The sequence below is a fragment of the Papaver somniferum genome, chromosome 2 (assembly GCF_003573695.1).
Source record: "Papaver somniferum cultivar HN1 chromosome 2, ASM357369v1, whole genome shotgun sequence".
Lineage (NCBI taxonomy): Eukaryota > Viridiplantae > Streptophyta > Magnoliopsida > Ranunculales > Papaveraceae > Papaver > Papaver somniferum.
The window spans coordinates 8,513,557-8,541,200 of record NC_039359.1 but is presented as its reverse complement, the minus strand read 5'-3'; the positions used below and the strand labels follow the sequence as shown (position 1 = coordinate 8,541,200).

The window sequence follows — 27,644 nt, the reverse complement described above, 5'->3', positions numbered from 1 at the left end:
CCGCGAACCGTATAGTGGAAGGTGAAATTCATTTTCCCTCCCCAATAAAAATTTCTAAGATCTTCCCGCCAAATGTAAAACCCTTAGAATACAAGAAAAATCCCACCTCTTTTTCTCTTTCTTAGAGCTTAAGCAAAACAAAACCCTGCCCTAATCTCTCCCCCTCTCTCTATTTCTGTAGAAAATGGAAGAGTCTCCTGCAACTCCAAAACCAAACCCTAACTCAAGGACTATACACCACATAGGTGGTCTTAAAGTTGAGTTCCCATACAAGCCATATGGTTCACAATTAGCATTTATGGGTAGAGTGATTTCAACCCTAGATCGAGGTAAAAAACAAGGTCATTGTCATGCACTGCTTGAATCTCCAACCGGTACAGGAAAATCATTATCACTTCTTTGTTCTGCCCTAGCTTGGCAACAGAATTATAAATCCAAAAATCTTTATTCCAATCTTTATCACTCTAGACCAGAAGATCCTTCAGAGGTTTATTCTGATCCTCTTGTTTCTGGTGGTGGATTTATACATGAACCCCAGCCTTCCAGTAAGTACATAAATTTGTAATTTGTTTGAGCTTTTATTTAAATCTGATGCCAAAATTAGGTCATCAATTTTTGTTAGAATAGTTGTATGGAAACCATTTTGTCAATAAATAACCGACAAATCTTCAAATTTTGCTTGTTTCATGATTACTGATAGTGATATGGTAATGGTCATGAGTCAACTTCTAAAAGATGTGAATTTTCTTGAGATTGCTAAGAAAACCTTTTTGTCATTTCTTAGCTAAGTTGCTGGTATGGGATTTTGTACAGGTAACTTAGAGTCGGGTTCGTCGGCAAGACCGCCAAAAAAGAAGAAGGCAGCACCTACTATCTATTATGCAACGTAAGTTATGATTTTCTGCTAACCACAGGGATGATACCCTTTCTTGTTGTTTCTAGACATCAAAATGAATTACTATTAGGAACGTCTTACTGCTAGGGTATTACAAGAATTTAGTATTAGGAACGTCTTACTGCTAAGGTACTACAAGAATTTTGTATAATCACGTTCATTACACTTGCTTTACATGAAGCATCACCCAGTAAAGCTTTTGAGTTATCTAGTCCTTTCCACTTGGGTTTCTATCTTCTTAACAACTTTAGTACTAGTGTTTTGGTTTACAAATTACAAGGAGATTTATTTACTTTATAAGGAGATATTACTACCCAAGCATGATTCAGCTTATCCCATCATGAAAATGATTAACTTATCTGTCAACCTTTGCTGATAAAGCCATTTTATGGGTACTTGACCAATTTTAACTTTTATTTCGTGTTGATCTTGAAAAGGAGGACACATTCACAGATAAGTCAAGTAGTTCGTGAATATCGCAAGACATCATACCGGGTGCCAATGGCTATTCTGGTAAGCTAATCTCGTAGTCTTTTTATAATTGTACACACATGATACATGGCGTCGGGAAGGATCATATATGGAATTTTCAACTTTTGGCAACATACTCATGTTTGAGGAAGTCATTACAGAGAATCAATCCTTAACTTCCTTTTTCTTTTTGACGCAAACCAATCCTTACAGTAGGAACATCATAGGATTTCACGCTTTAAGCCTTCAGGTGCAAATAATGTATGGCTTCATACATCTTCTAATTGAAGAAGATATATTATATACTTGAGTGATTGGAGTATAAGGAATCCAACATTTCTATAATATTTGAATTGTGCATTCCTGCTCTATTGCCACTTCTGAGTCATATAAGGTTTTTGAGAATTTGTCTGCTCCATTCTTGTTTTCTTACTCGAATTACCCACCCCCTTTACCCTGTTGAATTTTCAGGCATCAAGGAAGAATTATTGCACGAACGAAACTGTGTGTGGGAAAGAGAAAGTTGACGAGGAATGGTGAACTTCTAAACTTCATAGTATCTCTGCATTTTTTTGTTTCTACTTATCTTCAATTAATGTGTGTCATTTCCAGTAAGTTGCTTTTGAAGGAGGATCGAACTACAGGAGGAGGATGCTTCGAATTCAAGTAAGTTCTGTTTCACTATTTCTTTTTAGGGTAGTTTGGTCCATGTGGTAGTGTTTTCTGTATCTGTAACATGTATTACTAATGAACCAAGTAACACCCTACCTCTTTGACGAACAGAAATGCTCATAAAGTGAAATGTCATCCATCCCTTCAGAAAGGTGGCTGCAACGAAGCTCATGATATTGAAGATCTAGTGAAAGTTGGACGGCTTGTTAAAGGTTCATTATTCTTCTATTGTAAATTGTAATATGTAAGAATATTGGCTTTGCTTCCCAAGTCCTTACCCAGATTTCTTTTGGCAGGCTGTTCATACTTTGCAGCACGTTCTATGGCAGAAGAAGCTCAACTTGTTTTCTGTCCATACAACTACATCATCAATTCAGCCATCCGGAGGGCCATGGAAGTAGATCTTAAAGACTCAATTGTGATTCTCGATGAAGCTCAGTATGCTCCTAGCTCTTATAGATCCTTAACAATTTGCTTGCATGGAACTTTGTTGACATATGTTGTATAGCATGTCACTGTAGGTACACATCTTACATTTAGTTGTAAGAAACAATTCACCACTTGCATGGTCTTAAAAATACTCGATTTAAAAGTGACTGCTCCACCATCATTATGGTTGTCTGGCTGGCTTTAGGGTTGGATCTCATTCTTTTAATTTTGAATTTTTTATACCCCACGGCTTTCACTCTCTTTTCTTGTGAAGCCGTTAGTTGAATAGATCTGCAGCTTTAGTGTACCAGTGTCATGGGCTTGTAGGATGCATGTGTTTGCATTCATCATTATCTGCTCTCAGTCTTCACTATGATCTTGCATATACAGAGCTTAAAGACACTGGAAAAGGTTCCACATCTTGCCTGTATATGATAGAGAAGGTTTTTCTTACAGGCGTTGAGAGTTGTACTGCTGATCTCCTAAAGTTCACCATGTTTACACCAAATATGAAGCATTTCAAAATAAGGATCTTTTATCGTTCATTAGTTCCAAGCTCATGTAGCTTTTTAATCATTTATATCCATTTTCTTACTAGCTAAATAAGTTTTTGGTTAGATGCTAAATTTGGTTTGCGTTCACTGTATAACAGCAATATAGAGGACATGGCACGCGATGCTGGTAGTGTGGATGTTGAAGAGGATGTTCTTTGTAGTAAGTTATGCGTCCGTTTGGTATTCCCTCTATGCAGTACCTTTTATAGAAAATGATATATTCTTGTCAATCTGTATAAAAGCATTGCAGACGGAGTTGGGGCAACTTTGCTTCTCAGATTCAATGATTTACCAACCTTTATATGAAACAATTCAGGTACACATTGCATTATGAAACTACTGAAGGATTATTTCATTGAAGGACACATGTTCAACACTGAAATATTTTGAACATGTAGGGATTCATAAGTTGGATGGCGCACAGGAAAAGCACGTTAGTGAAGCATGAGTTTCAGCACCACTTCTCATGGTGAGTTAGTGAAATTACTTGGATACTGAGCCCTTTATCCAACTTCGGAGCTTGGTGATTGAGGTTGTTCAGGTGTCAATATGTATGTGGATGAGTTTGTTATAGACGCTATGCTGAATTCGTTTCCCACCTTGCTGGTTGTTGATTGTTATATCAACTAACTGCACATATCAACCCTTAGAATCGTGAAAGAACTTACCTAGACACAATAGACCTCAGTGCTTGTCAGCTAAAGCTGCTACTAAATTTTTTAATTGGAGATTGTTGATATTTAACAGTTCCAGAACTTCCAGTATTTTCCACTTATTATTTCTGTTATATTGGCGGGATAGTTGGACAGGTGATAACGCTTTAAGAGAGCTTCGAGAAGTTGGCATTTCTCAGCAGCACTTCCCAATCTTGCAGGAGTGTGCCACGAAGGTAGTTATAATTATTTTTGCTAGCTGAACTCTTACCTGTTTGATTTTCTAATTGATATTTTGGTCAAGGCAATCAAAGCTGCTTCTGATGCTGAGTTAGGGTCAGCTTATTTAACTGGCCTTTCAATGATAACACTTGAAGGTACTAACTGATTCATTAATAATTAACCTCTAGAACTTAGATCTGATAAATTATAATAATTAGATTTTAAATGTCATACAGGACTCTTTTCTTCTCTGGGATATTTTTTTGCTGGAGGAGGACTCAATGCACTTGATTATCAGCTTGTTTTAAGAAGATATGTTAAGAGAGGGGCTGGTAAGTATCTCAGAGCTCTCATTCTATTTTATAGATGTGGTTGGTTAATTTTGATTGCAATTCTAAATCTGCGAACTCTTGTTTTTACATCATGAGCGAGACTAACGATATGCAATACCTAGATCTAATGTAGCGGAGTTACTAATATTATTCAACATTAATATTTATGTAACAAAAATATGGTTTCAACATTAATAACATATGAACCATCTAGTCAGGTTACCACTACCATTTTACTAGGGATCCTTTAGCATAGTCTGAAAGAAAGGACTGGGGTCCCTTGGAGTTTTATGGATGACGGATGTGTTGGTTTTCGAGTTCAGGGTTCTGAGTGTGTTGGTTTTGCAGATTGCTTTTATTCATTCAAAATAGGGGATTACTAATTTGCAAAGTTAAAATAAAAAAAAATGTATTGGTAGCAGCCTTCTGTGTAAGCTTATTGAACAGTTTGGTACTTTCATTTTGCTAATCACATTACGCATAGGACAAAAATCTGGTGAATGGACATATACCTTGAGCCTGTGGTGCTTGAATCCCGCTGTTGTCTTCAGAGAAATTGCTGATCTTTCCATGACCGTTATTCTTACATCTGGGTAAGCCTCCAAATCTATACTGTCTACTGGCCGAGCATTCTCAATTTCTCTGTTATTAAGAATTAGTATGCGTCAACTATGCAAGAGATCATTGCTTCATGCACCTATGATTAGTCAAAGTTTTTGCTTTAGATTCATATTCATTTACCATTGAGATCTTCTCACCTGGTAAGCACTTTGAGTTCAACTGTATCCAACTGTTTCATACAATTTTCAATGTGTCTGGAATTTGTTGTGCAAGGTGCATGTATAATGATACTATTCATCATAATTCATGTCAATGTTAAACGCGTGTATCACAAAGCACGATACCTTGTTTGTTCTAAGTGGTGGCCTATATAAAAGACATTCTCAATTAGATCTGTAACATTAGTGTGTTTTCTGCACTTGAGCAAATTTTGTTTAGGGATATATTTCAGCTACCTGTACAGAGTGTAATCTTTATTTTTTAACTATCAGAACTGTTGTTCAGACCTATCTATGCTTAGAATTTTCCGTAACACTATTTAAACTGTAGTTCAAGCTAGTTTTTGAGTATCTCCTCACTTGTATGTTTTGTGATTTCAGAACGCTTTCACCCATGGATTCATTTTCATCTGAACTCGGGGTTCAGTTTGAGACTTGCATGGAAGCTCCACATGTGATAGATGTGGGATCACAGGTAAGGATACAGTTACTTCTTGATTATAATTTATAGCTGTCTCTATCAATGCACATCATGCACGATTGAACTTATTTCTGTCATCCATTGTAGCTGTGGTCTGCTGTAGTTTCCACTGGCCCAGGGAATTATCCATTGAATGCAAGCTACAAAACAGCTGATGCATATACTTTTCAGGTATATATGATTACTATAGTAAATTTAACATGTTAAGACTGCTATCCTAACTAGTATGTACAGTCCTAATATTCACTGATTTTAATTTTGAAGGATGAACTTGGTGCTTCTTTGGAGGAAATTTGCAAGATTGTACCAGGTGGTGCTCTTGTTTTCTTTCCTAGCTATAGTTTGATGGACAAGCTTTGTAAACGCTGGGGTGAAACAGGTCAATGGTCTCGGTTAAACGCTCAAAAATCCCTTTTCGTTGGTAAGTTTTTCTATGTTGAACAGAGCAAAAACAATTGGGCCTTAAAAGTTGTCCTGTAGGAGATATACTACAATTTTGTTTGCTTATTATGTAGCTCATGTTGATATGTTCTTTTAGTTTCTATGAGTATAGCTGATACTTTCATGGTTGATTTCATTTTCCAGAGCCTAGAGGAAACCAGGATGACTTTGAGTCTGTTTTGAAAGGTTATAAGAATTCAATTAGTCAAGGTAAAAAACCAGGTCCTTCTAAAATCAAGAGGGGGAAAAAGCGTGACCTACACCACTTTTACACACAAGAGACTTCTAATGGAGGAGCTGCGCTTCTGGCTGTCTGCCGAGGAAAGGTGTGTCTCTTGATTTCACACAGTTATTTGCTTGTTTATCTTCTGTTGTAGAATAGAAGACTCAGAAGCGGCTCAATACGAATTGCACTTTTTGCATGTGATGACCTCCTTAATTATCTACTAGGATTCCCTCGACTTCTTGCTTCACCCTTTTTAATAAAAGGTGTCCGTAGGTTTGTCGGCATCATCTTTATAGCGAATCACTAAAAACCGTAAAGGGCCCTGGTTGATAATATTTCAGTTCACAGTTTTGAGTTCCCCAAGAAGTATTATCCCCAACAGATAAAAAACATGGAGTTATGTGCTACCACAGTTGGGCTGTGATGTTGATTTTCGCCACTAAATGTTGAAGTGGGTATTTTACAAATTAAAGATGGTTAGGAAAATGGAGTTATGTGCTGGGTGTTATTCAACAAGAAAACCTTCAGTTTGGAGTCCAAGATTTATTATTTGCAATTCAACTTTTTTCAGGTCTCTGAAGGGATTGACTTTTCTGATGACAATGCTCGAGTGGTTGTATCCTTTCATTCTTTCTTCAGATCATAGCTATTCTAGAAAACTATAAAATATCCAGTACAGTTTCAGATTTTACTCAATTTGGAGGCTTGTCAAATAAGTGACCCCGATAAAGAATCTGGTCTGTGGTTGTTGCAATTCTCTTTAATTGTTCGTTTTATTAAGCATCGGCATCTTTCTGGTATACTTTTATGTGCATTCTATTCAGATTTAGTAATCCTTGACTATCTTAGGTGATCGTTGGCATCCCATTTCCAAACACGTAAGTATTTTTCAATATGTATTAGTCAACACAAGGTATCACTTACCTGGAGCAAAATTTTCTGATGGATACAATTTTGTTTGCAGGTACGATATTCAGGTTGCACAGAAAAAGAAGTATAATGACACATACAGTTCATCACGGAATCTTCTATCTGGGAGTCGTTGGTACTGCCATCAAGCATTTCGTGCTTTGAATCAAGCTGCAGGTATGTATCATGTTTGTCTTTCTTCACTATTTGAAGTGGTAGATCTTAACTCTTAACCTATATATTCTTGGATCTTTTGCAATACCTGGAGGAGGCAAGTCATTGAAAGTGCAGATACTAATTATCAATTACACTGTGTAGGTCGTTGCATACGCCATAGGTTTGACTATGGAGCCATAATCTTCATGGGTATTTTCCCTCTTCTCTTATCATTTTGTTTTGTATGGATGTATATGACTTAAAATATGATATACGGGTTAACCGTGAAAGGGCAAACATGCACACCTTTTTGATTCCATGTTTCTGTTTTTATTTGCATTTCTCGCCGTTATAAATAGTGATAGATTGCTTACTCGTACTCTGGCCAAGGATAGTTGGACATCAAAGAAAAGTTGATATACTACAAATCAAGTACAGTTGCTACTCATACCTGCGTTTTACTACAAATCTTTCCTCTTCAAGTATGTCAGATTTTTTAGCTGTTATCTTATTACTATCGAAGTTGGAAAAAGAAAATATTTCTAATTCATATCCTACAAACTACTTCCTGTTGAGGGCAGATGAACCCCTTCTCATGGGAATTTTATAGCAAGTTGATTCACGAATCATAGAACAGCCTCCTTCAAACTAGTATCCCAGAGTAGTCTTACATTAAAAATGTATATGTTGCACAAATATGGCTTATCCATAAATTTCTGGATGGAGATTTATTTTGTTTGTGTATTAGTATAGTTATACCTAAAAACTGTCCAATATGCATCTATTGTTACTTAGACTATATTATTGAAGTACAGAAGAAATTATTTTCAGAGAAAAATAAAGCTCAAACCCAAATTTACAATAGATTTGGTTATTATAGCCGATAAAAAAAGAAGAAGAAGACTGTTTTAAAAGTCGGATACATCTGCATACCCAATGCTTTTATCATTATATTTCTGGATCTCAGCTTTCAGACACCATCTTAATCTCTGTGGCTTTCTTCTCCCACTTTTCTTGTCTTGTCTCCTTGGTGTTTCCAGCATTGCCAGTATTTGGAACATTGGACATGGCATTGGTTATATACTAAGTCCTGAATATTGCTAGACAAGCATTTTAGTTGTTCTTCGGAGTCCAGATTTGTAGTTTTTGTATCATCTGTTCATATCGTCCTTGATATATTCCTAGCGTACTTGATTGTTCATGCAGATGAACGGTATAAGGAAGAAAGGAATACTGCATATGTTTCAAAGTGGCTCAGGAAATCCATTAAACACTATGACAACTTTGGCCATTCACTGGAGGGGTTGCAATCATTTTTCAAAGACGTGAAGGTCCTATGCCATTTTATATATCACCATGCTTTTAATTTCATTGTCTGAAATATCATTTTTTTTGAAAAACTAGTTCGACTCCTTTTCAGGAATGGTCCAGACAAAAGTATATTGATTCGACGGAAACTTCTGACATCAATGTAGAAGACAAATCTTCTACAAAGATAAGCGTGCGGAGCAAATTAGCAATAAAAAAGGGCTACGAGGAGGATATTCGTTCTAATACTTTGAGCAAAGGAGCAGGAAAGCAGAAAATAACTGAGAAAGTAGTTTCCAAAAACTTAGTAGCAACCGAAAAGGGACGCCACTTGCCCAAATCTTTAACTCAGGTAAAAAACAATGATGCCACTCATCACAAACTAAATCATCAGGGGAACAGCATGGTGGAGACTATAAAGTTTGCTCGTGCCGATGAAACTAAGACGGCAACATGCAGAGAATATATTGACTTGGAGTGTGGTTCCCAGAAACACTCGAGGTATATTATCTTTTTAATCACGCTTTACTGCTGGTAGTGTCTTTCAGATAAAATGAGAATAAAATTGCCTATTTCATTTGTGCTTACATTGAGGTGAAAAAGGTTGATACACAGTGGTACTTTCTAAAAAGGCCACAATCCAGCAGCTGATACTTGCGAGGACTTCTGTCTCACACAGGCTGTTAAAAACAAGACATTTATTTTCTACATACATCATCCTCTGTTAGATTGAATCACAACACTGAAGCTGTGTGCGTAATTTCCATATCTCAGGTTTGATGGTAAATCTGTGGCATCTTCAACCAGTAGTCCTGAATCACCTGCAGTCAAGGGAAACTCTGGTGTTGCCGACACAGACAGCAATTTTATGTCTAGTCCTGCAGATATAATATATAGGGAAGGCCACCTAAGTTCTACTGTAGTTGAGGCCACCAATGACTTATGGGATCAACAATCCGCCCATTCGAGATCACTGGAAAATTCAAATGGAGCCATTTCCCAGGGTACATTTGCAATGGAGATTACACCTGAAAGAGGGATTAATAATGACCCTGTCAATCTGAAATCAGATACAGAAACATCTCTGAGTATGAGCGTCAATTCTCATTCACAGAAAAGGAGAAAGCCGGTGGGTTCATTATTTCCCAATTCCCAGACGGATCAATTCCGAACTCCTGATGACAAACCCAACAGTAGCATGAGAAGTATTGGTGCCTCTAACCTTAGAATCAAGCTTGGCTTTGATGCAGACTGCACAGGATGTGACTGCGAGAAGCTCAATGTTCCGGAAAGGGTTGTGCTTAACAACTCTAATGCATCATCTTTGTCATCCAATACTGCTACAGATAAGATCCTATATATCTGTTGCTCCCTCTGTAAAAGCTCATTAGGTTTACCCGAGAATGATTACCTTGTCACATGTTCATTGACCTCATCTTCCAAAGTTTACTTGACATCTGCTTTAAGAAATGGATTAGACAGTTTATCGATCAATGAACCAGAATCTGTCCCTGTTGTGATATCTGATGTGTCATCTGTTGATCGACGACTTTATAATAGACTTCCTAGTGATGATGCTCCAATGCAAGGTACCTGGTCTGCAAAAGATGGATGCGTGTTTAGTACTATTTTCTGCCCGTTCTGTACCGCTCCCAAGAGTCTCCTCGGTCTACATGTCATGGCTACTGATGCACCAAACATGCGGTTGCTAAATAAGGTACTTTATAAATTTCTTTTGTGAACATATAGTGGATGGTGCGAATCTTCATTGTGGCGGTTAAATGGAATTTTTGGACATTACAATAACTTGTGCTTTGATCTGAAATAGAAAATCTCTTTGGTTTTATTGGCCCTAACATCTAGTGTTCGTGTTTCTTTCTCTGAGGCTTGAAAAGCGCATTACTTTTTGTATATACAGATTATGTTTTATTTCAACAGCTTGGAAATCAAGAATCTTGAAGTGCCAAAGAAGAACGAGGTTAGCTCTTCTTACAACTCAGTATGCTCTAAAACAAGTCTGTTTAACAAAATTTTGCCGGAACTAAATATGGGTGAACTTTCACATGTTTCCTTTTTATCTAGCCCTGCTTGCCTGCTGGTGGTTCAAATCATGGTCGGTCTATTGACTCAGAGCTTTGCCAAGTTGCTCCTGCTTCTGGCAGTGGACATGTTTCAGATGTAGCTCTAATTGATAAGTTTGCATATGTTAAACAAGAGCAGGATTCTGGAGGGTGGAGGACAACAAGATCCAAGGTCTGAAATCTTCTATAGAGATTTTTTCCTTCCATTTGATTTTTACTTTTAATTGTTTATCCTCTGCTAGTTATATATAAACCTTTAATTAATTTGATTATCCTGCAGCTAAAACTACCAAACAGGCGTTTTCGCTCTATGACGTAAATTATTTGTGAGAGTAGCTGAACGTTGTGGATTTTTTGAGGTTGATGCCACTGATTATTATTGTTCATCACTGCCAGAACAAAAAGCAATCTGAAGGATGAGATAACCCGAGTATTATGTTCATCCAAATGCATTGTGGTTAATTTTGGGTTAGGATACGCTGTAAATTATATTTCTTTATGCTCCTGAAGCGTCATTGCTACTGGAATATGCCCTTGATGGTTGCAGTCTGCTAGATCTGTCTCTATTAAAAGGAGGTTTTTTGGTGTTTCTGTTGCAGCAAGACGCAAAATGGGTATACTCTCGTTGTAAACTGTAAATATACTCGGGAAAGAGCCTCTGGTTATAATGTTTTTGTACGCACAAGACGCCGTTAAATACTAATATAGTATGTAAATGTTCATATCCATAATTATAGTTCAAAGGTTACTCTTGAAATTCAGTTCTTTTACTGCAGTGATAGATGTCATGCTAGAATTTTACTTATGGATTGCAGGAGGATCAGTCGTCAATTACAAGGTGTCCTCTAAATTATTATACCTAGCCTATGACAGTTTCCATATATATTCTATGCAGGCATTTCAGGTTTTATTTAGACCCATATTGACAGCATCAATATACTTCACATCCTCTAAAAACACACATTTGGTCCATGTGCGAAAAACCATGTATATGAACTAGGAGTTACATTCTGAAGTAAGGCACAAACAACTGGCAGAAGATTCTGATCATTATAAGCCTTAATCAGCATAGCTCCACTATTAAACTTAACAAAACAAAGTCTTACTTAACTTGTCTCTGTATGATTAGTAGAAAAAGACCAAGACACATAACAAACCTAAAACCACATATATTTGTCAAGAAGATTATCCTTCTGCTTTAACTGTTCTATATTGCCCATCAATCTCGAGTCATAATCAGCTCGGATTCCTGTCATTAAACAACAACATGGACGTTAAAGATGCAAATGTCATCACATCAGGTCATAGTTTTCTCCATGCCTATACGGACTGTAGTTTCCAGGCATTTCCATCTTTCCCATAAGTTGATCGATTCCTGTTTTAACAAAAACAATTCATAAGAAGATAGTATTCAATAGCTTATCATATACAAGGGCATCTTGTGGTGCTTATTCTAAAATAGGTTATGGTGCTTATTCACTAATAAAGAAAGATGGACAAACCAAAGTAAGAAGAGATGTATAGTGATCTATAAGTGAATCACAAGTAGATATGGCACAACGTCTTCAGAATGCCAAAATGGTAACGATAGAAGAACTGAAAGATAAAAACTTGATGGGTGTAATAGTATCCTACAAATCATTTTTCTCCTTTCCAAAATTATTCAAGATGTGATGTTCCTACATTTGTAATTGTACGAGAAAGGTGTTACACCTCGATAACAACATGCAGGCTAATGAACATGATTAAGAATTGTTCTTCTGGGTTCTAACTTCTAAGCTAAGAGTACTTATTTCAGAGTCACAGTGTCTTCTCTTTTATTGAATGACATTTCCATCATTGGAAAAGGATATTGTACCTCAAAACTAAAAGCAAAAAATTAAGACAGCTACTGTACTGAGTTGTTTAGGAAAGAACTTACTTGGGTTTGACAGTACATTTTCGTAAAAGGATACATGACCTAGACTGCCAGAAGACTTCGATCCACTGTCAGAAGGAAACACAGAATCTGCTGCTTTATTAGAGTGCGGATCCAATGAATGCAGATCAGAATTGTGGAAACATCCTTCTTCCACTCTTCTCATGGATGAGTTTTCATGTGTGAAAGTTCTATCAGATTTTGCCTTCTTTTCTTCAGGGGACTCGACCTCGGTCTCAACCTCCGACTCTGCATTATTTGGTGCATTACCCAGTTGCTTTCGTTTGGATCGTGCTCGCCTATTCTGAAACCAATTATAAACATTTGTTTCTACAATTTGGCCATGTTGAGTCAATTCACTGGTAATGTCTTTGATTTTTTGTTTACTTGGAGTTCCATTTCCTTGCTCAAAGATACGCTCAAGAATTTGTAGCTGAATAGGTGTTGGAGTCCAACGTTGCCTAGTCGTGATCTTGTGACTACCAGATGTCATCATTGGATCACAATACAGATTTCCAAGTCGCATTCCTAAAAAAGTTACAGCGGTAACTTAAATAAGCCGATAAACATTACAACAACTAACTACTAAACTAATCTAGTCGACTAAGAGAACCACAAGAGTACAAGACAATAAACCACAAACACCGTGCCCCAACTTAGCTACTGTCAAGTGTTGTTAACCAGCAGGAAGCTTACAAATAAATATCTGAAGGAAAATTGAGATGAAATGTATGCAATAATAAAACGCCAGCTTTGTAATAATCAGCTAGGATGACGTTCTGATACAAAAAAGATCATGTGGGTAGCCATTCTAATTTTGTCATATGTATCGAAATTATTTCACAAAATGACTTCATCAAATCTTTAAATATGATTTAAGATTTTTAACCACATCCTCCTTTCAATTAGTGAGAAGTAGTAACATTATTCTCAAGTCAACAAGCATATAGACATGGATTGAGATACAAAGGATATAGATTACCCTAATTCAAATTCTAACTCCATTGATATTACCAAAGCTACACTTGAAGGGACACCTAGAAAGTAGAAACTACAATTAATGAGCTTTTTCTAATAATAAGAACCCCAACTCAAAAATTTATCACAGAGCTCTTCATTTTGGCCAAAACCCACAAAAATGGAGGGACAAAAAAAAAAGGAGAGAGTGAAAGAGAACCAAAACCTGAAAGATCTTGTTGAGCAGTAATGGCTTTATGCATCTGAACAAGTTGTTCACAGATAGAGGCATAAACAGAAATTTGTTTCCTCAAATCTTCAATTTGTTCATCAGTCATAACTTTAACATAAATTACTCCTCCATTATTCTCCTCCTCTTGTACTTGTTGTTGCTGTTCCTGTTTTGCTGCACCTGGAGGTTTATCCCACTCCATTATTCTCCTCATGTATTCTTCTTCACCATCACCGTTTCTCATTATACCCATCATTTACAGTCCACTACTCAACACACTCTTGTTATGAAAACAAACTTGGAAATTGTTTAGAAGCAGAAGAATCGACACTGAGAGAGAATAAGGAAAAAGAAAAGAGAATAAAAAAGCAGTCAGAGAGTCGGACATGCAGAGTCCTAAGCTTATTTTAGCGTGCTCTTTTTCCTGTGTCTGGATGGGCGTATTTTAGCATGGTTCGTGTCTTACCTTACCGGCGTATATATATATTTCTCATGAGATTCTTCAAATTCCCGAGATATTCACTAACTCTATATAATTTTGGTCGTATAATATAAGGATATCTCGGCTTAATAACTCATATCAGCGATATAAAGTTTATCTGTTGTTCATCCACTTAACTGACAACTTATAGACCAACAGATAACCATGAAAGAAGTCAGTCCGACGGTACGTACCATAGGACGATGGTCAGACTGGATCACTAACGAGATGTTCCCTTGAATCCTTGATTGCTTATCGGCACAGACGAAGAGCAAATAAACCTTGCTTACTGCTTCAATGGGTAGTTGGGTACCCGCTTGATGGGAATAACCAAGCAAATTTTTGAGTTGGAGCAGTCCCAGGCTACTTAGAAAAAGAAGTGTCCCATTGTAAGGTTGGCCAGATAGCGAGCCATGTGCAACCATCACCCGATAATTTTACAGTACATTAAACCACATGCAGCAGTATGGGCTTCTCTATTAAATATACCTTTTTAAATGACACTTAAACAAAAATAAAAACAAAGCTGAATTCTAATGCAAGCAACCAGCTGACACTATTAAACGGTCACTGGAAAAATAAACTAAGGTCCCGTTTTTCCTGAGATTGTTCTTTTTCCTGGATTAACTAGAGAAAATGTTGCTAGTCATAATGACGCTATCACGGTAGGGTCCATACATGAATAGTTCAATCCACAATTAGCAGTGTAATCACTTCTTACTTCACGTAAACCACGAAAACCAAACTTAAACATGTTTTTGTTTCCATTGACCCGCGGGGGCCCTAATCTGGTGGTTAAGCTTAAAAGACGATTAGATTGAAGCAATGAAAATGAAGTAAACCTACTAGCAATGTAAATGAAATATAAGTTCCTTCTTGGATTCTTTTTGAGAATAGCAAAAGAATTACAGTTGAAGCATTTTGGTGTGCCTAACAAAACTAACGGCCATAGCACATGAGAACAAAAAAATTAAAGATAAGAGCCGGATCCTTGATGATTATGACTAATTATTTGGCATGACTTTCTTTCAGGTCTATCTAGTTACTGCCTTCCCACAGTGCTAGTTTAACCACTTCATCTTCACCCGAATTCCCCACATGACAATGACCATATAACTGGAATACTAGGAGCTTTCTAGGCAGTTAATTGCAAAGCATACAACTAGAGATGAAACGTAAAATCTCCTCATATGCCACTACGACCTAAAAATACACCTCGTGGCCGAAAATCAGCCCCGTCGGTGCTGACACAACTTTATGAAGATTTACCGAGTATACAGGAACAGATGAGAGTAATACGGGGTAATCCTAGTTTCACCACTGCTTAAGCAGTAAGGCATTGAGCACGACCAAGCAAGACGCACAATTGGAACAATATTTACTTTCACCCCCACAGTCAAATGTGGGTAATCTTTTCTTTCCGAAAGGATGACATTCTGGTTTGTTAGTCGCCACTGCAATAGAATTTGTAAACACAGACTAGACTGAAAATTAACGCTCGATTAGAAAGAAGATATACTCTTACACGGCTGACACTGATAACTTCAATGTAGGTTCTCCGACAATACACTCAATTCTAGGTTTCTTCTACTTCATGTACTTCCAGGAACATCACTGCCTGCTGGTGGCTTGCGGTTCAGGTAACGAATAACAGCATCTTCAACCCTATTAGAGTTCAAACAAAAAAACCACTTCAAATAAGTAGATGGAAAACAACAAAAGCCAACACAACGGGTTCCCTGGAGAAGTGACCACAGTCACAGACATGTTTTGGTGAAAGAGGATGAGTTCTATCACATAAATTTGAGAACAGGACATGCTACAGTTCCATAAAATTTTAAATGTAATAACCCTTAAATAATTATAAAGAGGGTTATGAAAGAAAAAGGAAAATAAAGCATACCATGCTTGGTTGTAAAAGTCTGCACGTCGTTCTTTTTCAGCATTACGGCTAGCTTCCCCAGCAACAAGCTTCAAATCCCTGCTTTGAGAAGCAATCAGGGCATTAATGAACTCCACCGGAGACTGACTGAACCCCAGAAAGAAGGCTCGTCTTCTTCGGTGCTCATGAATTTTCTTAATAGCTGCACAGATCGCTTCGTCACAGGCATCAATCTCCTTATGCTTCTCTGTATTTGCCAAGAAAGCTGACATCTCCTTTTGCAGAGGGAGGGGGACATCAACTAGGACATCATAGCAAGCACTCCCTGAAGGATTATTCCCTGAAAGCTTGATTTTATGTTCCAAATGTACAGGCTGAGGAGGGGTCAAGTGCTGCGAGATTTTCTGTGAAACCATAGCAAATTTCATCTTCTCTTCACCAAATACTTTCCGGAGAGCAGGGTCACATGCAAATATAGATGGGTCATTAGGGTTCTGCAATTTCCTGGCTTTAACGTAATGCCAAATCGCCGCTATGATTCTAGGGCGGGTCTCAACCTCAATCCCAAGAACCTCAGTCAGAGCTGGCGAAAGCTTAAATTTCTCAGGGGAATAATTCATTTCCAATCGTATATTCACGGTAAATTCCTTATCCCCTTTCCTTTTAACCTCAAAGCCCTCTTGAGGTACTGGTGATCGAGCCTGCTCCCACATAATGGTAGGATTATCAGGATAGAGCGCTTGGTCTAAAGAAATAACAACTCTTTTAAAATAGGAGGAGAACTTCGGAAACATAGAGCTCTGCTTCTGGAGAGCAGCAGAATCTGGATCTACACCATCTTCTAAGATCCTACCTATTATCTTCAGCGACCAAGTAGGCGGTTCAGAGTTCAGCTTGTCTGGGATTGTTCGGATCTGATTCGCGAATGTGTTGAAAACATAAATCCTTAGGGTCTTTTGGACACAGGGAGGGTTTTTCAAGGACTCTTGAATGTCAATCTTCTTTCTTGCAAGAGCAGCATCAACTCTAGCCTCAAACTCAAGCAGCTGGGTGTAGAGTGCAGATTCAGGTAGAAGAGCCGCAACCCTATCCGGCAACTGTTTCTCTGGGAGCTTCCGTTTCTTTCTTCGTGCAGCTGGTGTTAGCTCCATAGTTCTATAGGGGCTAACTGTGTTCGCTGTGGTGGGTCCAGAAGGACGTACAGGAGGTTTCTGAGGAATGCGCTTAATGCTTCCTGTACCAGGAGTAGAGAGAGAGGGAGATGAAACACCAGCATGACCCATTCCAGGGCTTTGGTTTTGGGCTTGAGCCTGCATTTGAGCGGCATGATATTGGGCATATGCCTGAGCATTACGGGCATGAGCCTGAGCCTGAGCTTGCGCCTGCGCCTGCACCTGAGCTTGGGCCTGAGACATAGCAACTTGTTGTGGAGTCGGATAAGGTATCTGAACTAGGCCCTGAGGATGAGAACTATTTGGCCCCTGGGATTGTGAGTGAGGATGAAACTGAGAAGGTTGATTTACAGGCATAGATGACGAAGCTGCTCCAGCATTCCCCAAAACAGTAGGACCCACTACATTCCTAGTAGGGTTGCTGTTGTTAGCGGACATTGCAAGTTAGTGGTTCGGCCTGCCCACAACCAAAGAGGAAATAATTAATTTGTTGTCAAACATGGAAACTGGAACAGAACAAATTCTATGATTCATAACCTAAGCAGTATATTTTCTTTTCTTCATCAGAAATAAAGAACACGGGTTCTCTCGGTGATGCAAACCCCTGAAAGTGGAAAGCTATTAAAGCTTATCCAAATTTCCAGAACCTCAAGGAAATCAAGATGTATTACCAATTCAGAAGAATCAGAACATAGATTCCGCAGACAAGCAAAATATGATGCCTAAGAAAATAAAAAATGCATAACAAACTATAGACTAAAAGTGATAAAACAGAGTTCCAATTCGGATCTTAATTCTCTCATAAATGATCTGGATTCACTAGCTTAGATAAAGAGGCCCCGACTGAGTCGGAGTTTCTGTACAAACAAACAGAAGTGACTCAATAGATGTCAGACTTCTCTTTGAAGCAAGACATGCAGAGTTCATCAACTTACTTTGATATAAAATAGGGACTTTCTCGATAATCCTAGTTATCTAATCATCAGATTAACCTACCGGCTTAATCAATTCAATATTTCTACCGTTAGTAGTTAAATGTTACCGACAACAACGTTTAGATAGGTTTACTGCAACTGTCAGATCAAATCTCTTACTTGAAAAAGATTTGGTTGTACATTAGCACTTACTGTAAAGATGAAGAGGCATTTGCCAACACTATGTTTTTTGAGTAGCAAAAGTGCAAGATTCCACCCATGACCAGAAGAATGCGATACAAAGACAAACAAGGAAATATGCCAGTAGAAATACGAAGGATAATAAAATGAAAAAGGTGGAAATAGTTAAGTAAGACGGAAAAGCATATTAATTTAATAAATCTCATAAAAGCTAATCGTTGAACCTAAAATGCTATCCTGCTACATATAAATCTGTGAGTTATGAGTCTATGACACGTCTAGATTTGATTCCAAAATGAGAAGCATACCTGAAATAACAGAATGCTTTCTCACTACCACATAGACAGCAAGAAAGATAACATTTGATTATCAGCGCTTCAAGCAAGCTGCAACAAAAGAAAAGGGTAAGGAAGATTAGTATCTGAGTGTGACTAATTCAAATAGTTGGGAACAAATAATTGGATAAGTTTCTCGATAATGTTTACTTTAGGCTGAAATACTTCAATGAAAAGGAAGGGTGGTTAATTTCAAAAGATTTGAAGTCACTAACCTTATTTATGCACTAGGCATAGTCTCAAATATTTATTCACAGTTCAAACGAATTACCATGAGATATGCAAGTAAGGGGGAAACTGAAAAAAACTTATTTAAAAGAAAGAAAGAAATATATATATAGCAGAACACCGATAACAATATAAATCAGAACAATGGGTATCTATTACTGTCTGCATCAGTTATAAACTCTGCATAAGAGGCCACGAGAAACCAGTTGAAGGTGGTAACTGCTAAACTTAAAGAGCTAGTTTCTAACTATGCCCTCTAGTTTAATTGTTTCTGTCGGATCCATATCTAAAATTTTGCTACTGATTCAATCTAAAGCTGGAAAGAGACTTTTAATGGCAACTGAAGGTGATGGAAAATAGTATTAACAAACAAAAATCCCGTAAACAAGAACAACCACTAATGTCCTTGGGTGGCTCTCTTCAACTCCAACTATATCCTCAAAATCTCTCACTAAGCCGGACTAATAATGAGTATTTGGTACAGAACTATCATGTCAAAAATTCCAAAAGGGTTTTAGGGTTCAATTAAAGTAGTTGAACTTGCTCCTCAGATCTTCCTCAGATAGGCCCAAGGAGAGAAGCAGGGCGAGTTCCTCAAAGGAAGCTGCCCATTCGACATTAAAGAAACATCATTCCTAATAAACAAGTTAAATGCAAACACAAAGGAAAAATAAAGAAAATCATAGCTAGCAGTAACTTGTAACGTCTTAAACAGTAAACTACCACTATCATTCAATTCATCACCAATTTTCTCTATCATTGACTCATGTGGATAACGAATAGTAGGAGGCCACATTTCTCATTTGGACTCCCCAGAAGAAGACGCCATGCTATTCTAATCGAGTTCCTGGACTCTGGTATATAATCTGGTTACCAACTCAATCCTAGTATACAATTTGATTCACTATAACAATTGCGACGAGGAAAAAAGCTCATAAGAAACAACTAATCCAATTTGGCTTTTTAGAAAAGATACAGATTACAAAGTATCAGCACCACCAGCAATTCACTGCTAATCGTTCATAGGTCTCAGTAATAAAATATCATTCGCCAACATATCAGACATAAGATGAGCAAATTACTGCGTTAGGCTAGAATATCAAAAGTAAGACAAAATTAAAACAAACTAAATCATTCAATTGCAACCCACATGGTGATCACAGTGAATATCAAACCCACATTTTTCACAGTGATTAGAAAACATTCACCACTTGAAAGTTCAAATTTGCATAGTAGCAACGAAGTCTACCCTCAGATTCTGAATATCATTAAAACTCTCAAAATTAACCTATTTATTATGCATAAAAACCACACAATTCAAGAAAAATTCGTTATTCAAGATCGAAAACGAAAACAACTCATCATTCAGAATGTTGGAAACAAATCTTAGAAATTAACTAGCCAACATAATAAATCAAATCTATAAGCGAATTCTTCAACACAAAGAAGATGACGAAGAAGGAAAAGAAGAAGAAAAATCACTCACCTTTTGATGAACAGGAAAGAAAACGGATTGGTATATTAGAGGAATTAGTGAAGTAGAATTGATCAAAACACTCGACAGCAGCAGCGTAGAAATGGGAAGAACAGTAGAACAATATTTGGGGATAAAGACGATATAGGGTTTTTCATTACAAAATTGTCGAATTTACAAATATATCCTCAACTAAGAAAATTGGACGGACGTTTCACAATTACTCGCAAGGTACTCGGCCGAGTTTGACTACGATTTTCGAATTTTGGTTTACAGTAAAAATTTTCAAATCAACATAACAGTACGATCCTAGAGCAAAAGACGCATCTTATTATATTCAAGCGTACAAGAATTTCTAGTGAAAATCTAACATGGTTGTATACACCGTAAAACACCTTGACACGTGGACGGAGATTAGAAGCTTACATCAATTCTAAGAGTGCTTAAAAACTTAGCTAATGTCATTTTTATAATAAAACAAGTATCCCCTTTTCCTATAAAAAAGGAGAAGAGAAGAAGAGAAGGGGGACAGACTATTGGGAGCTAGAAAAGGAGGAGTAACAAATCCACTACCTCTGAAGAGAGGAATAATAGCTGGATTGGTTTACTACCTTCGTTACCTTCGTTTTACCCTCGATACCTTCGTTCTACCTTCGTTTTACCCTCGATACCTTCGTTTTACCTTCGTTACTAGAAACCTTCACTGAACTTCATTATCATTAATGGAGCTCATCAACCTTGTAACAAATCAAAAGCATAATAAACTTTATTTTACCTTCCCGTGGATGTAGACACTCCGTTGTCGAACCACGTTAATTATCTTTGTGTGAATCTCTTATTTACTTGTTTATATTTCATTTTTTACTTTCTGTTTTATGGTTTAAATCAAGATCCAATGATTTTGTTCATTTGGTTGTTGCCACTAGAAAAATGGTAGTAACAATTTGACGCTAGAAACAGGGACGGGTAAAGAATTTATTCTACCTGTCCCAAATCTATTATCTTTTAATTGGTTTTCGATTTTCAACTTAATTTCTTCACCTGAGATGTTCTTCAAAATGTGAATACCAAACGAAAATCCTTTCATAAGATTCTGACTCAGTGTTTGAGACAAAGGTTTGTTGATCTTTATTTTTCATTCGTGGCTGAAAAATCAAATGTGCTACCAAGCTTTCATTTTCTAACTTAATTAAAACCTCGCACTAGCTTCTATCAGCATGTATGCTCAAGTTCTCAAAAACAATTCAGCGAATCATCCCGCTGATGCCTTAATTTCCGAAGCCTTTTGTGGAGTTCTTTAAAAATGGGTCCTCTAAAATTATGTTTTTTTTAGTGAAGATTCGTTAGTGCTTTTCAGAATGATTATACGCCACAAAAAGTTTTGAATAATGTCAAATGTCAGTTTGTTAGTCAAACTACCTAATCTTTTCTACTTTATGCCCTTATCTTTTCTACTTTATGTCTTTATCTTGTCAGAAAGTACTGCCTTATTATAATGATGTCTTAGTCTTTATGGATTAATAAATTTAAAAGTAGGCCCTCAATTGATCTTTGCTCTAGTTTGTACCAGCGTCCCAACGAAGGAGCTAAGAAGATAAGGCGTTAACTCAAAGCTCCGATGATAGATCCGGTCCTTGTGCTTATGAAGATAAGCCTTGTGACGATGGACTAGTTCTGATGACCAACCATACCAAGAAGAACTAAATTCGATGAGCCAAAGGACGATCCAAAGCCAACAAAGATGATCTTTGGAAAATGAAGAGCAAGAGTCTTGCTACGATGTCCCAAGACCTTGCAAACCATGGTCGTTCAGGTTCTCCAACGTCAAATCCAACGTTCCACCAACGAGAAAGCTACTCGGCATACGAAGCTTCCCTAAGTACACATCCGGGTTACTCGACATATCCTCATGAAGTCCAAGGCTTCCCAAAATGCAAAGTATGACGAAGATGCATCTCCTACAACGAAGAGCCAAAAACCAACGATGCGTGAAGACTGACCCGGCAGGGATGAAAGTCCGGTGATGATGACGCAGAGTATGAAGCAGTCCCGATCCTCCACTCCGATGATGCAACTGCCATCTTCGGTCCCGCAATCTAGTAATATATCTTCGACCCGACAGTTAATACCAAAGTCCCAGCGACGATTCTCCGCATAAGTCACGACAACTGAGATTAATTGAAAGCTCGGGAATACCACATCATCGACTATATCCACAAATTGTATCAACGTATGAATTCTAGTACAGCAGCAGACCAAGGCTCACACCGTAACATGGACCCCAGTAGAAGCAACAACGTTCTTTGCAGCAATAGCTCCGTTGGCGGTGGCGCAAAGTTTTGTTACGAAGGTGCAAAGCCGATGCAATACCAGGCGAAGGTCCACGATACACAACGATGAGCTTTGATGGCTACGATTGAAGGACTTTTCTTGGGACGGCTAGAGAGGGAGGAAGAAATCCACTACCTTTGAAGAGAGGAGTATTAGCTGGATTGCCTCTCACTACCTTCGTTCCCTGAAGAACGATGATAATCCCCCACTCCAATGATGCGGTCCTGATCATCCACCCCGACAGTGCAGTCGTCCACTCCCACGCTAATTACGATGAAGGTGCAAGAAATCCGGCATAAAAGAGCAAAGGGAAAGAAGAGCTGGAGAGGAGCAAAAATTAGCGAAAGCGGCTCAAGTTTGACGATGATGGTGCAGCAAAATACAATGACGATAATGTTGGTTAAACTTCAACATAGAAGTCACTAACAAGCTGGTTAGGACAAGATTAGGAAATTGATGTAATCCTAAGGGAATTAGAAGTCATCTAGTTCTAAGAAAAGGAAAGACATGTAATAAGGTAATAGGACTAGGAAAATGAATTCATAGTTCTATATATATATGATCACCAAAGTTGTGGTTGATCATATGAGCAAGATTAGAGCTTGTTTTTAGTTTTGAGAGATTTTCTAAACATCAATAAAGAGAGTTGTCTTTATATAAGCTAATTTTCATCTTGCAGTTGCCATTAATTGGTATCCGAGCTTGTTTCTGAGCCATGGAAAACGAAACCACCATTGTGGGTGTAAAACAGTTCACGCCACCATCAATACAAGTTCCAATCCTCAACGCCACAAACTACACAGTATGGGCCATGAGAATGAAGAAACTGATGAAAATCTACAAAGTTTGGGAAACAATTGATCCTGGTACATTGGACCCATACAAAAACAATGTTGCCATTGGATTACTCTTTCAAGCAATACCAGAATGTCTTGTTCTACAAGTTGGTGAACAGGAAACTTCAAAGAAAATTTGGGATGCAATAAAGGCACGTAATCTCGGAGCTGATCGAGTTAAAGAAGCCCGTCTGCAAACCTTAATGTCTAAATTTGAAAGAGTGAAGATGAAAGACATTGATACTATTGATAGCTTTGCAGGAAAGATATCAGAGATAGCCTCAAAAGCTGCGTCACTTGGACAGTCCATTGATGAAGATAAACTGGTAAAGAAGTTTCTCAATAGTTTACCAAGATCCAAGTATATTCATATCATAGCCTCTCTCGAACAAGTCTTAGATTTAAAGAAGACTAGCTATGAAGATATAATTGGAAGACTGAAAGCATATGAAGAGAGAATCCTTGATGAAGAAAACAATGGAGAAACTCAAGGAAAACTCTTGTACACAAACTCTTACCAACAAAACTCTGCGACAAGAGGAAGAGGTCGTGGAAGAGGTGGTAGAGTAAACAGAGGCCGAGGAAGGGGAGGAAGGTTTAACTCACAAGATAGAACAACAAGTCAGAATGATCAAAACCAAGGGAAAGAAAAGAAGGATAGATCAAACATTATTTGTTACAGATGTGATAAACCAGGACACTTATCCTCTGTATGCCCTGAAAGAATACAAAAGATGGAAGAAGCAAACAAGAATGAAACAAGGGAAGTAGATACAGCTCTTTTCATGCACGAAGTGGTATTCTTAAACGAAGAGAAGTTAATACCAAAGATCTACGAAACAAAGAAAGGTGAAAAAGAAGTTTGGTATTTAGATAATGGAGCCAGCAATCACATGACTGGTAAGAGACACTACTTTTCTGAACTCAATGAGAAAATCAAAGGACAAGTGAAGTTTGGGGATGGATCTTCTGTAGGAATTGAAGGGAAATGATCAATTCTATTTCAGAGCAAGACCGGAAAACAAAAGCTTGTCACAAACATATATTTCATCCCAAACTTACAAAGCTACATAAGTTGGATGTGATGTTAGAATGCGACAAGATTATCTAACAGTTCATGACCCAAGTGGAAGACTTTTAGTTAGAGTCTCACGCTCACATAATAGACTCTACAAGATAAGTCTCATGATTGGAAGGCCATTGTGTCTGAATATGAGACTGGAAGATCAGACATGGAAGTGGCACGCAAGGTTAGGACACATAAGTTTCAGAACCTTAAAGACTATGTCTCAGAACAAGATGGTTAGAGGGATACCACAGATAAACGATGAATCAAGGATCTGTGAATCATGTTTAGTTGGGAAACAAACGCGTCAAGGTTTTCCAAAAGCAACAACATTCAGAGCCTCAAAGTCATTAGAGCTTCTTCATGCTGATTTATGTGGTCCTATTACACCACAACAAAACAGAGTGGTGGAGAGGAGAAACAGGACTCTAATGGAGATGACAAGAAGTTCTTTAAAGGCTATGCAGGTACCTAATTATCTATGGGGAGAAGATGTACGACACTCCAAATACCTAATAAACAGGAAACCTACGAAAGCTCTGAAAGACATGACTCCATATGAAAGTTTGCGAAAGAGAAAACCAAACATAGATCATTTAAGAGTGTTTGGTTGCAAAGCATACGCAAAAGTTGATTCTGCAACTCTTAAGAAACTGGATGATCGATCTCAGACACTTGTGCATCTAGGAATTGAGCCTGGATCCAAAGCTTACAGATTATTCAATCTAACAACGAAAAGAGTGATAGTGAGTCGAGATGTGGTATTCGATGAAAAAGCAAACTGGAACTGGAAAGAAACTAATGATGGACCAAGTAGGAGGGATCCAGGAATGTTTCACATGAGATGGGGTCAAGTAATTGATGAAGGCGAAGGACCCATAATCATCAATACCAATGGAAACAATGATGTTAATCAAGAAGAAGAAGAGAATAATGAAAACATTGAGAATAACGAAGAAGTAGAAGAAGAAGAAGAATAAGAGATCGATGAAATAACTCAACCCATTCCACTGCGAAAATCAACAAGACAGATACAAAAGCCACAGTATCTGGAGGATTATGTTCTTCAAGCTGCAGAAGAATGTGAGATTATGCTACTTTCTGTTAATGATGATTCAAGGAATTTTCAGGAAGCAAAAGTCTCGACTAAATGGACACAAGCATGTAGAGAAGAAATTATTTAAATCAACAGAAACAAGACTTGGTTTCTAGTTGATAAGCCAGGTGGGGTAAAAGTGATTGGCCTCAAGTGGATCTTCAAGGTTAAAAGAAATGTTGATGGAACTATTAACAAATATAAGGCAAGACTTGTAGCTAAGGGATACGTTCAAGAATCAGGCATAGACTTTGATGAAGTTTTCGCACCAGTTGCTAGACTAGAGACAATTCGTCTCTTAATAGCAGAAGCTGCATCAAACTCATGGGAAATTCACCACTTAGACGTTAAGACAACATTCTTACATGGTGAATTGCGAGAAGATGTGTATGTTGAACAACCAGAAGGTTTTGAAGTAAAAGGACAAGAGCATAAGGTTTATAAGTTATCAAAAGCTCTATATGGTCTAAGACAAGCTCCTCGAGCCTGGAATACAAATTTAGATCAAATCTTAAGAGAAATCAGATTTTTTAAGTGCTCTAAAGAAACATCAGTATACAGAAGAGAAGAAAAGGGAACGCTTCTTGTGATTGCAGTCTATGTAGATGATCTATTTTTGACTGGAAACTCCCTTAAGGTGATCAATGAGTTCAAGAAAGAAATGTCATCAAAGTTTGAGATGTCAGACCTCGGAAAACTCACTTATTACCTTGGCATAGAAGTCCATCAAGGAGTAGATGGGATTCAGATTAAACAAGAAGCTTATGCAAGGAGAATTCTGAAAGAAGCAGGACTTGAAACTTGTAATCCAACTAAGATACCAATGGAGTTTGGACTTAAAGTTTCAAAGGCACAAGAAGAAGCTGAGATTGATCCAACGAGTTATAGAAGAAATGTTGGATGCCTTAGATACTTGTTACACACAAGACCAGACTTGGCTTTCTCTTTGGGAGTAGCAAGCCGTTATATGCAGAGTCCACGCAAGTCTCATGGTGATGTAATAAAGCAGATATTGAGATATCTAAGAGGAACAATCAGTTATGGATTGAAGTATGGTCGAGGAGGATCAAAAGGAATTATTGGGTATAGTGACATCAGTCATAATATTGACCAAGATGATGGAAAAGGTACAACTGGTCATATATTTTATCTAGGTGAAGCACCTATTACATGGTGTTCACAGAAGAAAGACATTGTAGCCCTCTCATCATGCGAAGCTGAGTTCATGGCCGCAACAGAAGCAGCTAAACAATCAACATGGCTTCAAGAACTGTTGGGTGAAATCAAAGGAAGAGAACCTGAAAAAGTTCTCATCAAGATTGATAATAAGTCTGCAATTGCACTCACTAAAAATCCAGTGTTTCATGGGAAGACGAAACACATTCACAAAAGGTATCATTTCATACGAGAATGCATCGATAAGGAGGTCATTAACGTAGAACACATACCTGGAACTGAGCAGAAAGCAGATATATTGACAAAGGCATTAGCTCGGATCAAGTTTGAAGAAATGAGACAACTGATTGGAGTACAAGATATGTCACGGGTAAGGTTGAAGCTTAACGGGGAGAATGTTGGTTAAACTTCAACATAGAAGTCACTAACAAGCTGCTTAGGACAAGATTAGGAAATTGATGTAATCCTAAGGGAATTAGAAGTCATCTAGTTCTAAGAAAAGGAAAGACATGTAATAAGGTAATAAGACTAGGAAAAGGAATTCATAGTTCTATATATATATATGATCACCAAAGTTGTGGTTGATCATATGAGCAAGATTAGAGCTTGTGTTTAGTTTTGAGAGATTTTCTAAACATCAATAAAGAGAGTTGTCTTTTTATAATCTAAGTTTCATCTTGCAGTTGCCATTAGATAATGCCAAGTTCAGCGATGATGAAACGAAGACTGATGTCGA

At 37.7% G+C, this 27,644-nt stretch overlaps 3 protein-coding genes across 3 annotated transcripts; 1 reads left to right on the top strand and 2 right to left on the bottom strand.

Annotated features, from left to right (window-relative positions):
- Positions 1-184: 184 nt before the first annotated feature.
- Positions 185-11,370, top strand: LOC113346824 (Fanconi anemia group J protein homolog). The gene is made up of 28 exons (XM_026590351.1): positions 185-545; positions 814-886; positions 1,333-1,408; positions 1,838-1,902; positions 1,979-2,032; positions 2,150-2,250; positions 2,335-2,476; positions 3,120-3,181; positions 3,264-3,337; positions 3,420-3,490; positions 3,823-3,910; positions 3,979-4,051; positions 4,133-4,228; positions 4,713-4,821; positions 5,389-5,482; positions 5,576-5,659; positions 5,753-5,909; positions 6,074-6,255; positions 6,727-6,771; positions 7,005-7,033; positions 7,120-7,241; positions 7,383-7,430; positions 8,427-8,551; positions 8,641-9,029; positions 9,303-10,245; positions 10,447-10,506; positions 10,611-10,781; positions 10,890-11,370. Exons 1-28 carry the CDS (start codon positions 185-187, stop codon positions 10,926-10,928), a joined length of 3,933 nt encoding a protein of 1,310 aa, XP_026446136.1. The 3' UTR covers positions 10,929-11,370.
- Positions 11,371-11,531: 161 nt separating this feature from the next.
- On the bottom strand, positions 11,532-14,076 carry LOC113352949 (WUSCHEL-related homeobox 8-like). The gene is made up of 3 exons (XM_026596689.1): positions 13,711-14,076; positions 12,531-13,055; positions 11,532-11,984 (listed from the first exon to the last, which is right to left on the bottom strand). The coding sequence occupies exons 1-3, from the start codon at positions 13,970-13,972 to the stop codon at positions 11,902-11,904; spliced, it is 870 nt and encodes a 289-aa protein (XP_026452474.1). The 5' UTR covers positions 13,973-14,076; the 3' UTR covers positions 11,532-11,901.
- Positions 14,077-15,563: 1,487 nt separating this feature from the next.
- LOC113346823 (SWI/SNF complex component SNF12 homolog) lies at positions 15,564-20,552 on the bottom strand. Its single transcript, XM_026590349.1, has 4 exons — positions 20,416-20,552; positions 18,675-18,752; positions 16,101-17,708; positions 15,564-15,862 (listed from the first exon to the last, which is right to left on the bottom strand). Exons 3-4 carry the CDS (start codon positions 17,687-17,689, stop codon positions 15,790-15,792), a joined length of 1,662 nt encoding a protein of 553 aa, XP_026446134.1. The 5' UTR covers positions 17,690-17,708; positions 18,675-18,752; positions 20,416-20,552; the 3' UTR covers positions 15,564-15,789.
- Positions 20,553-27,644: the final 7,092 nt, after the last annotated feature.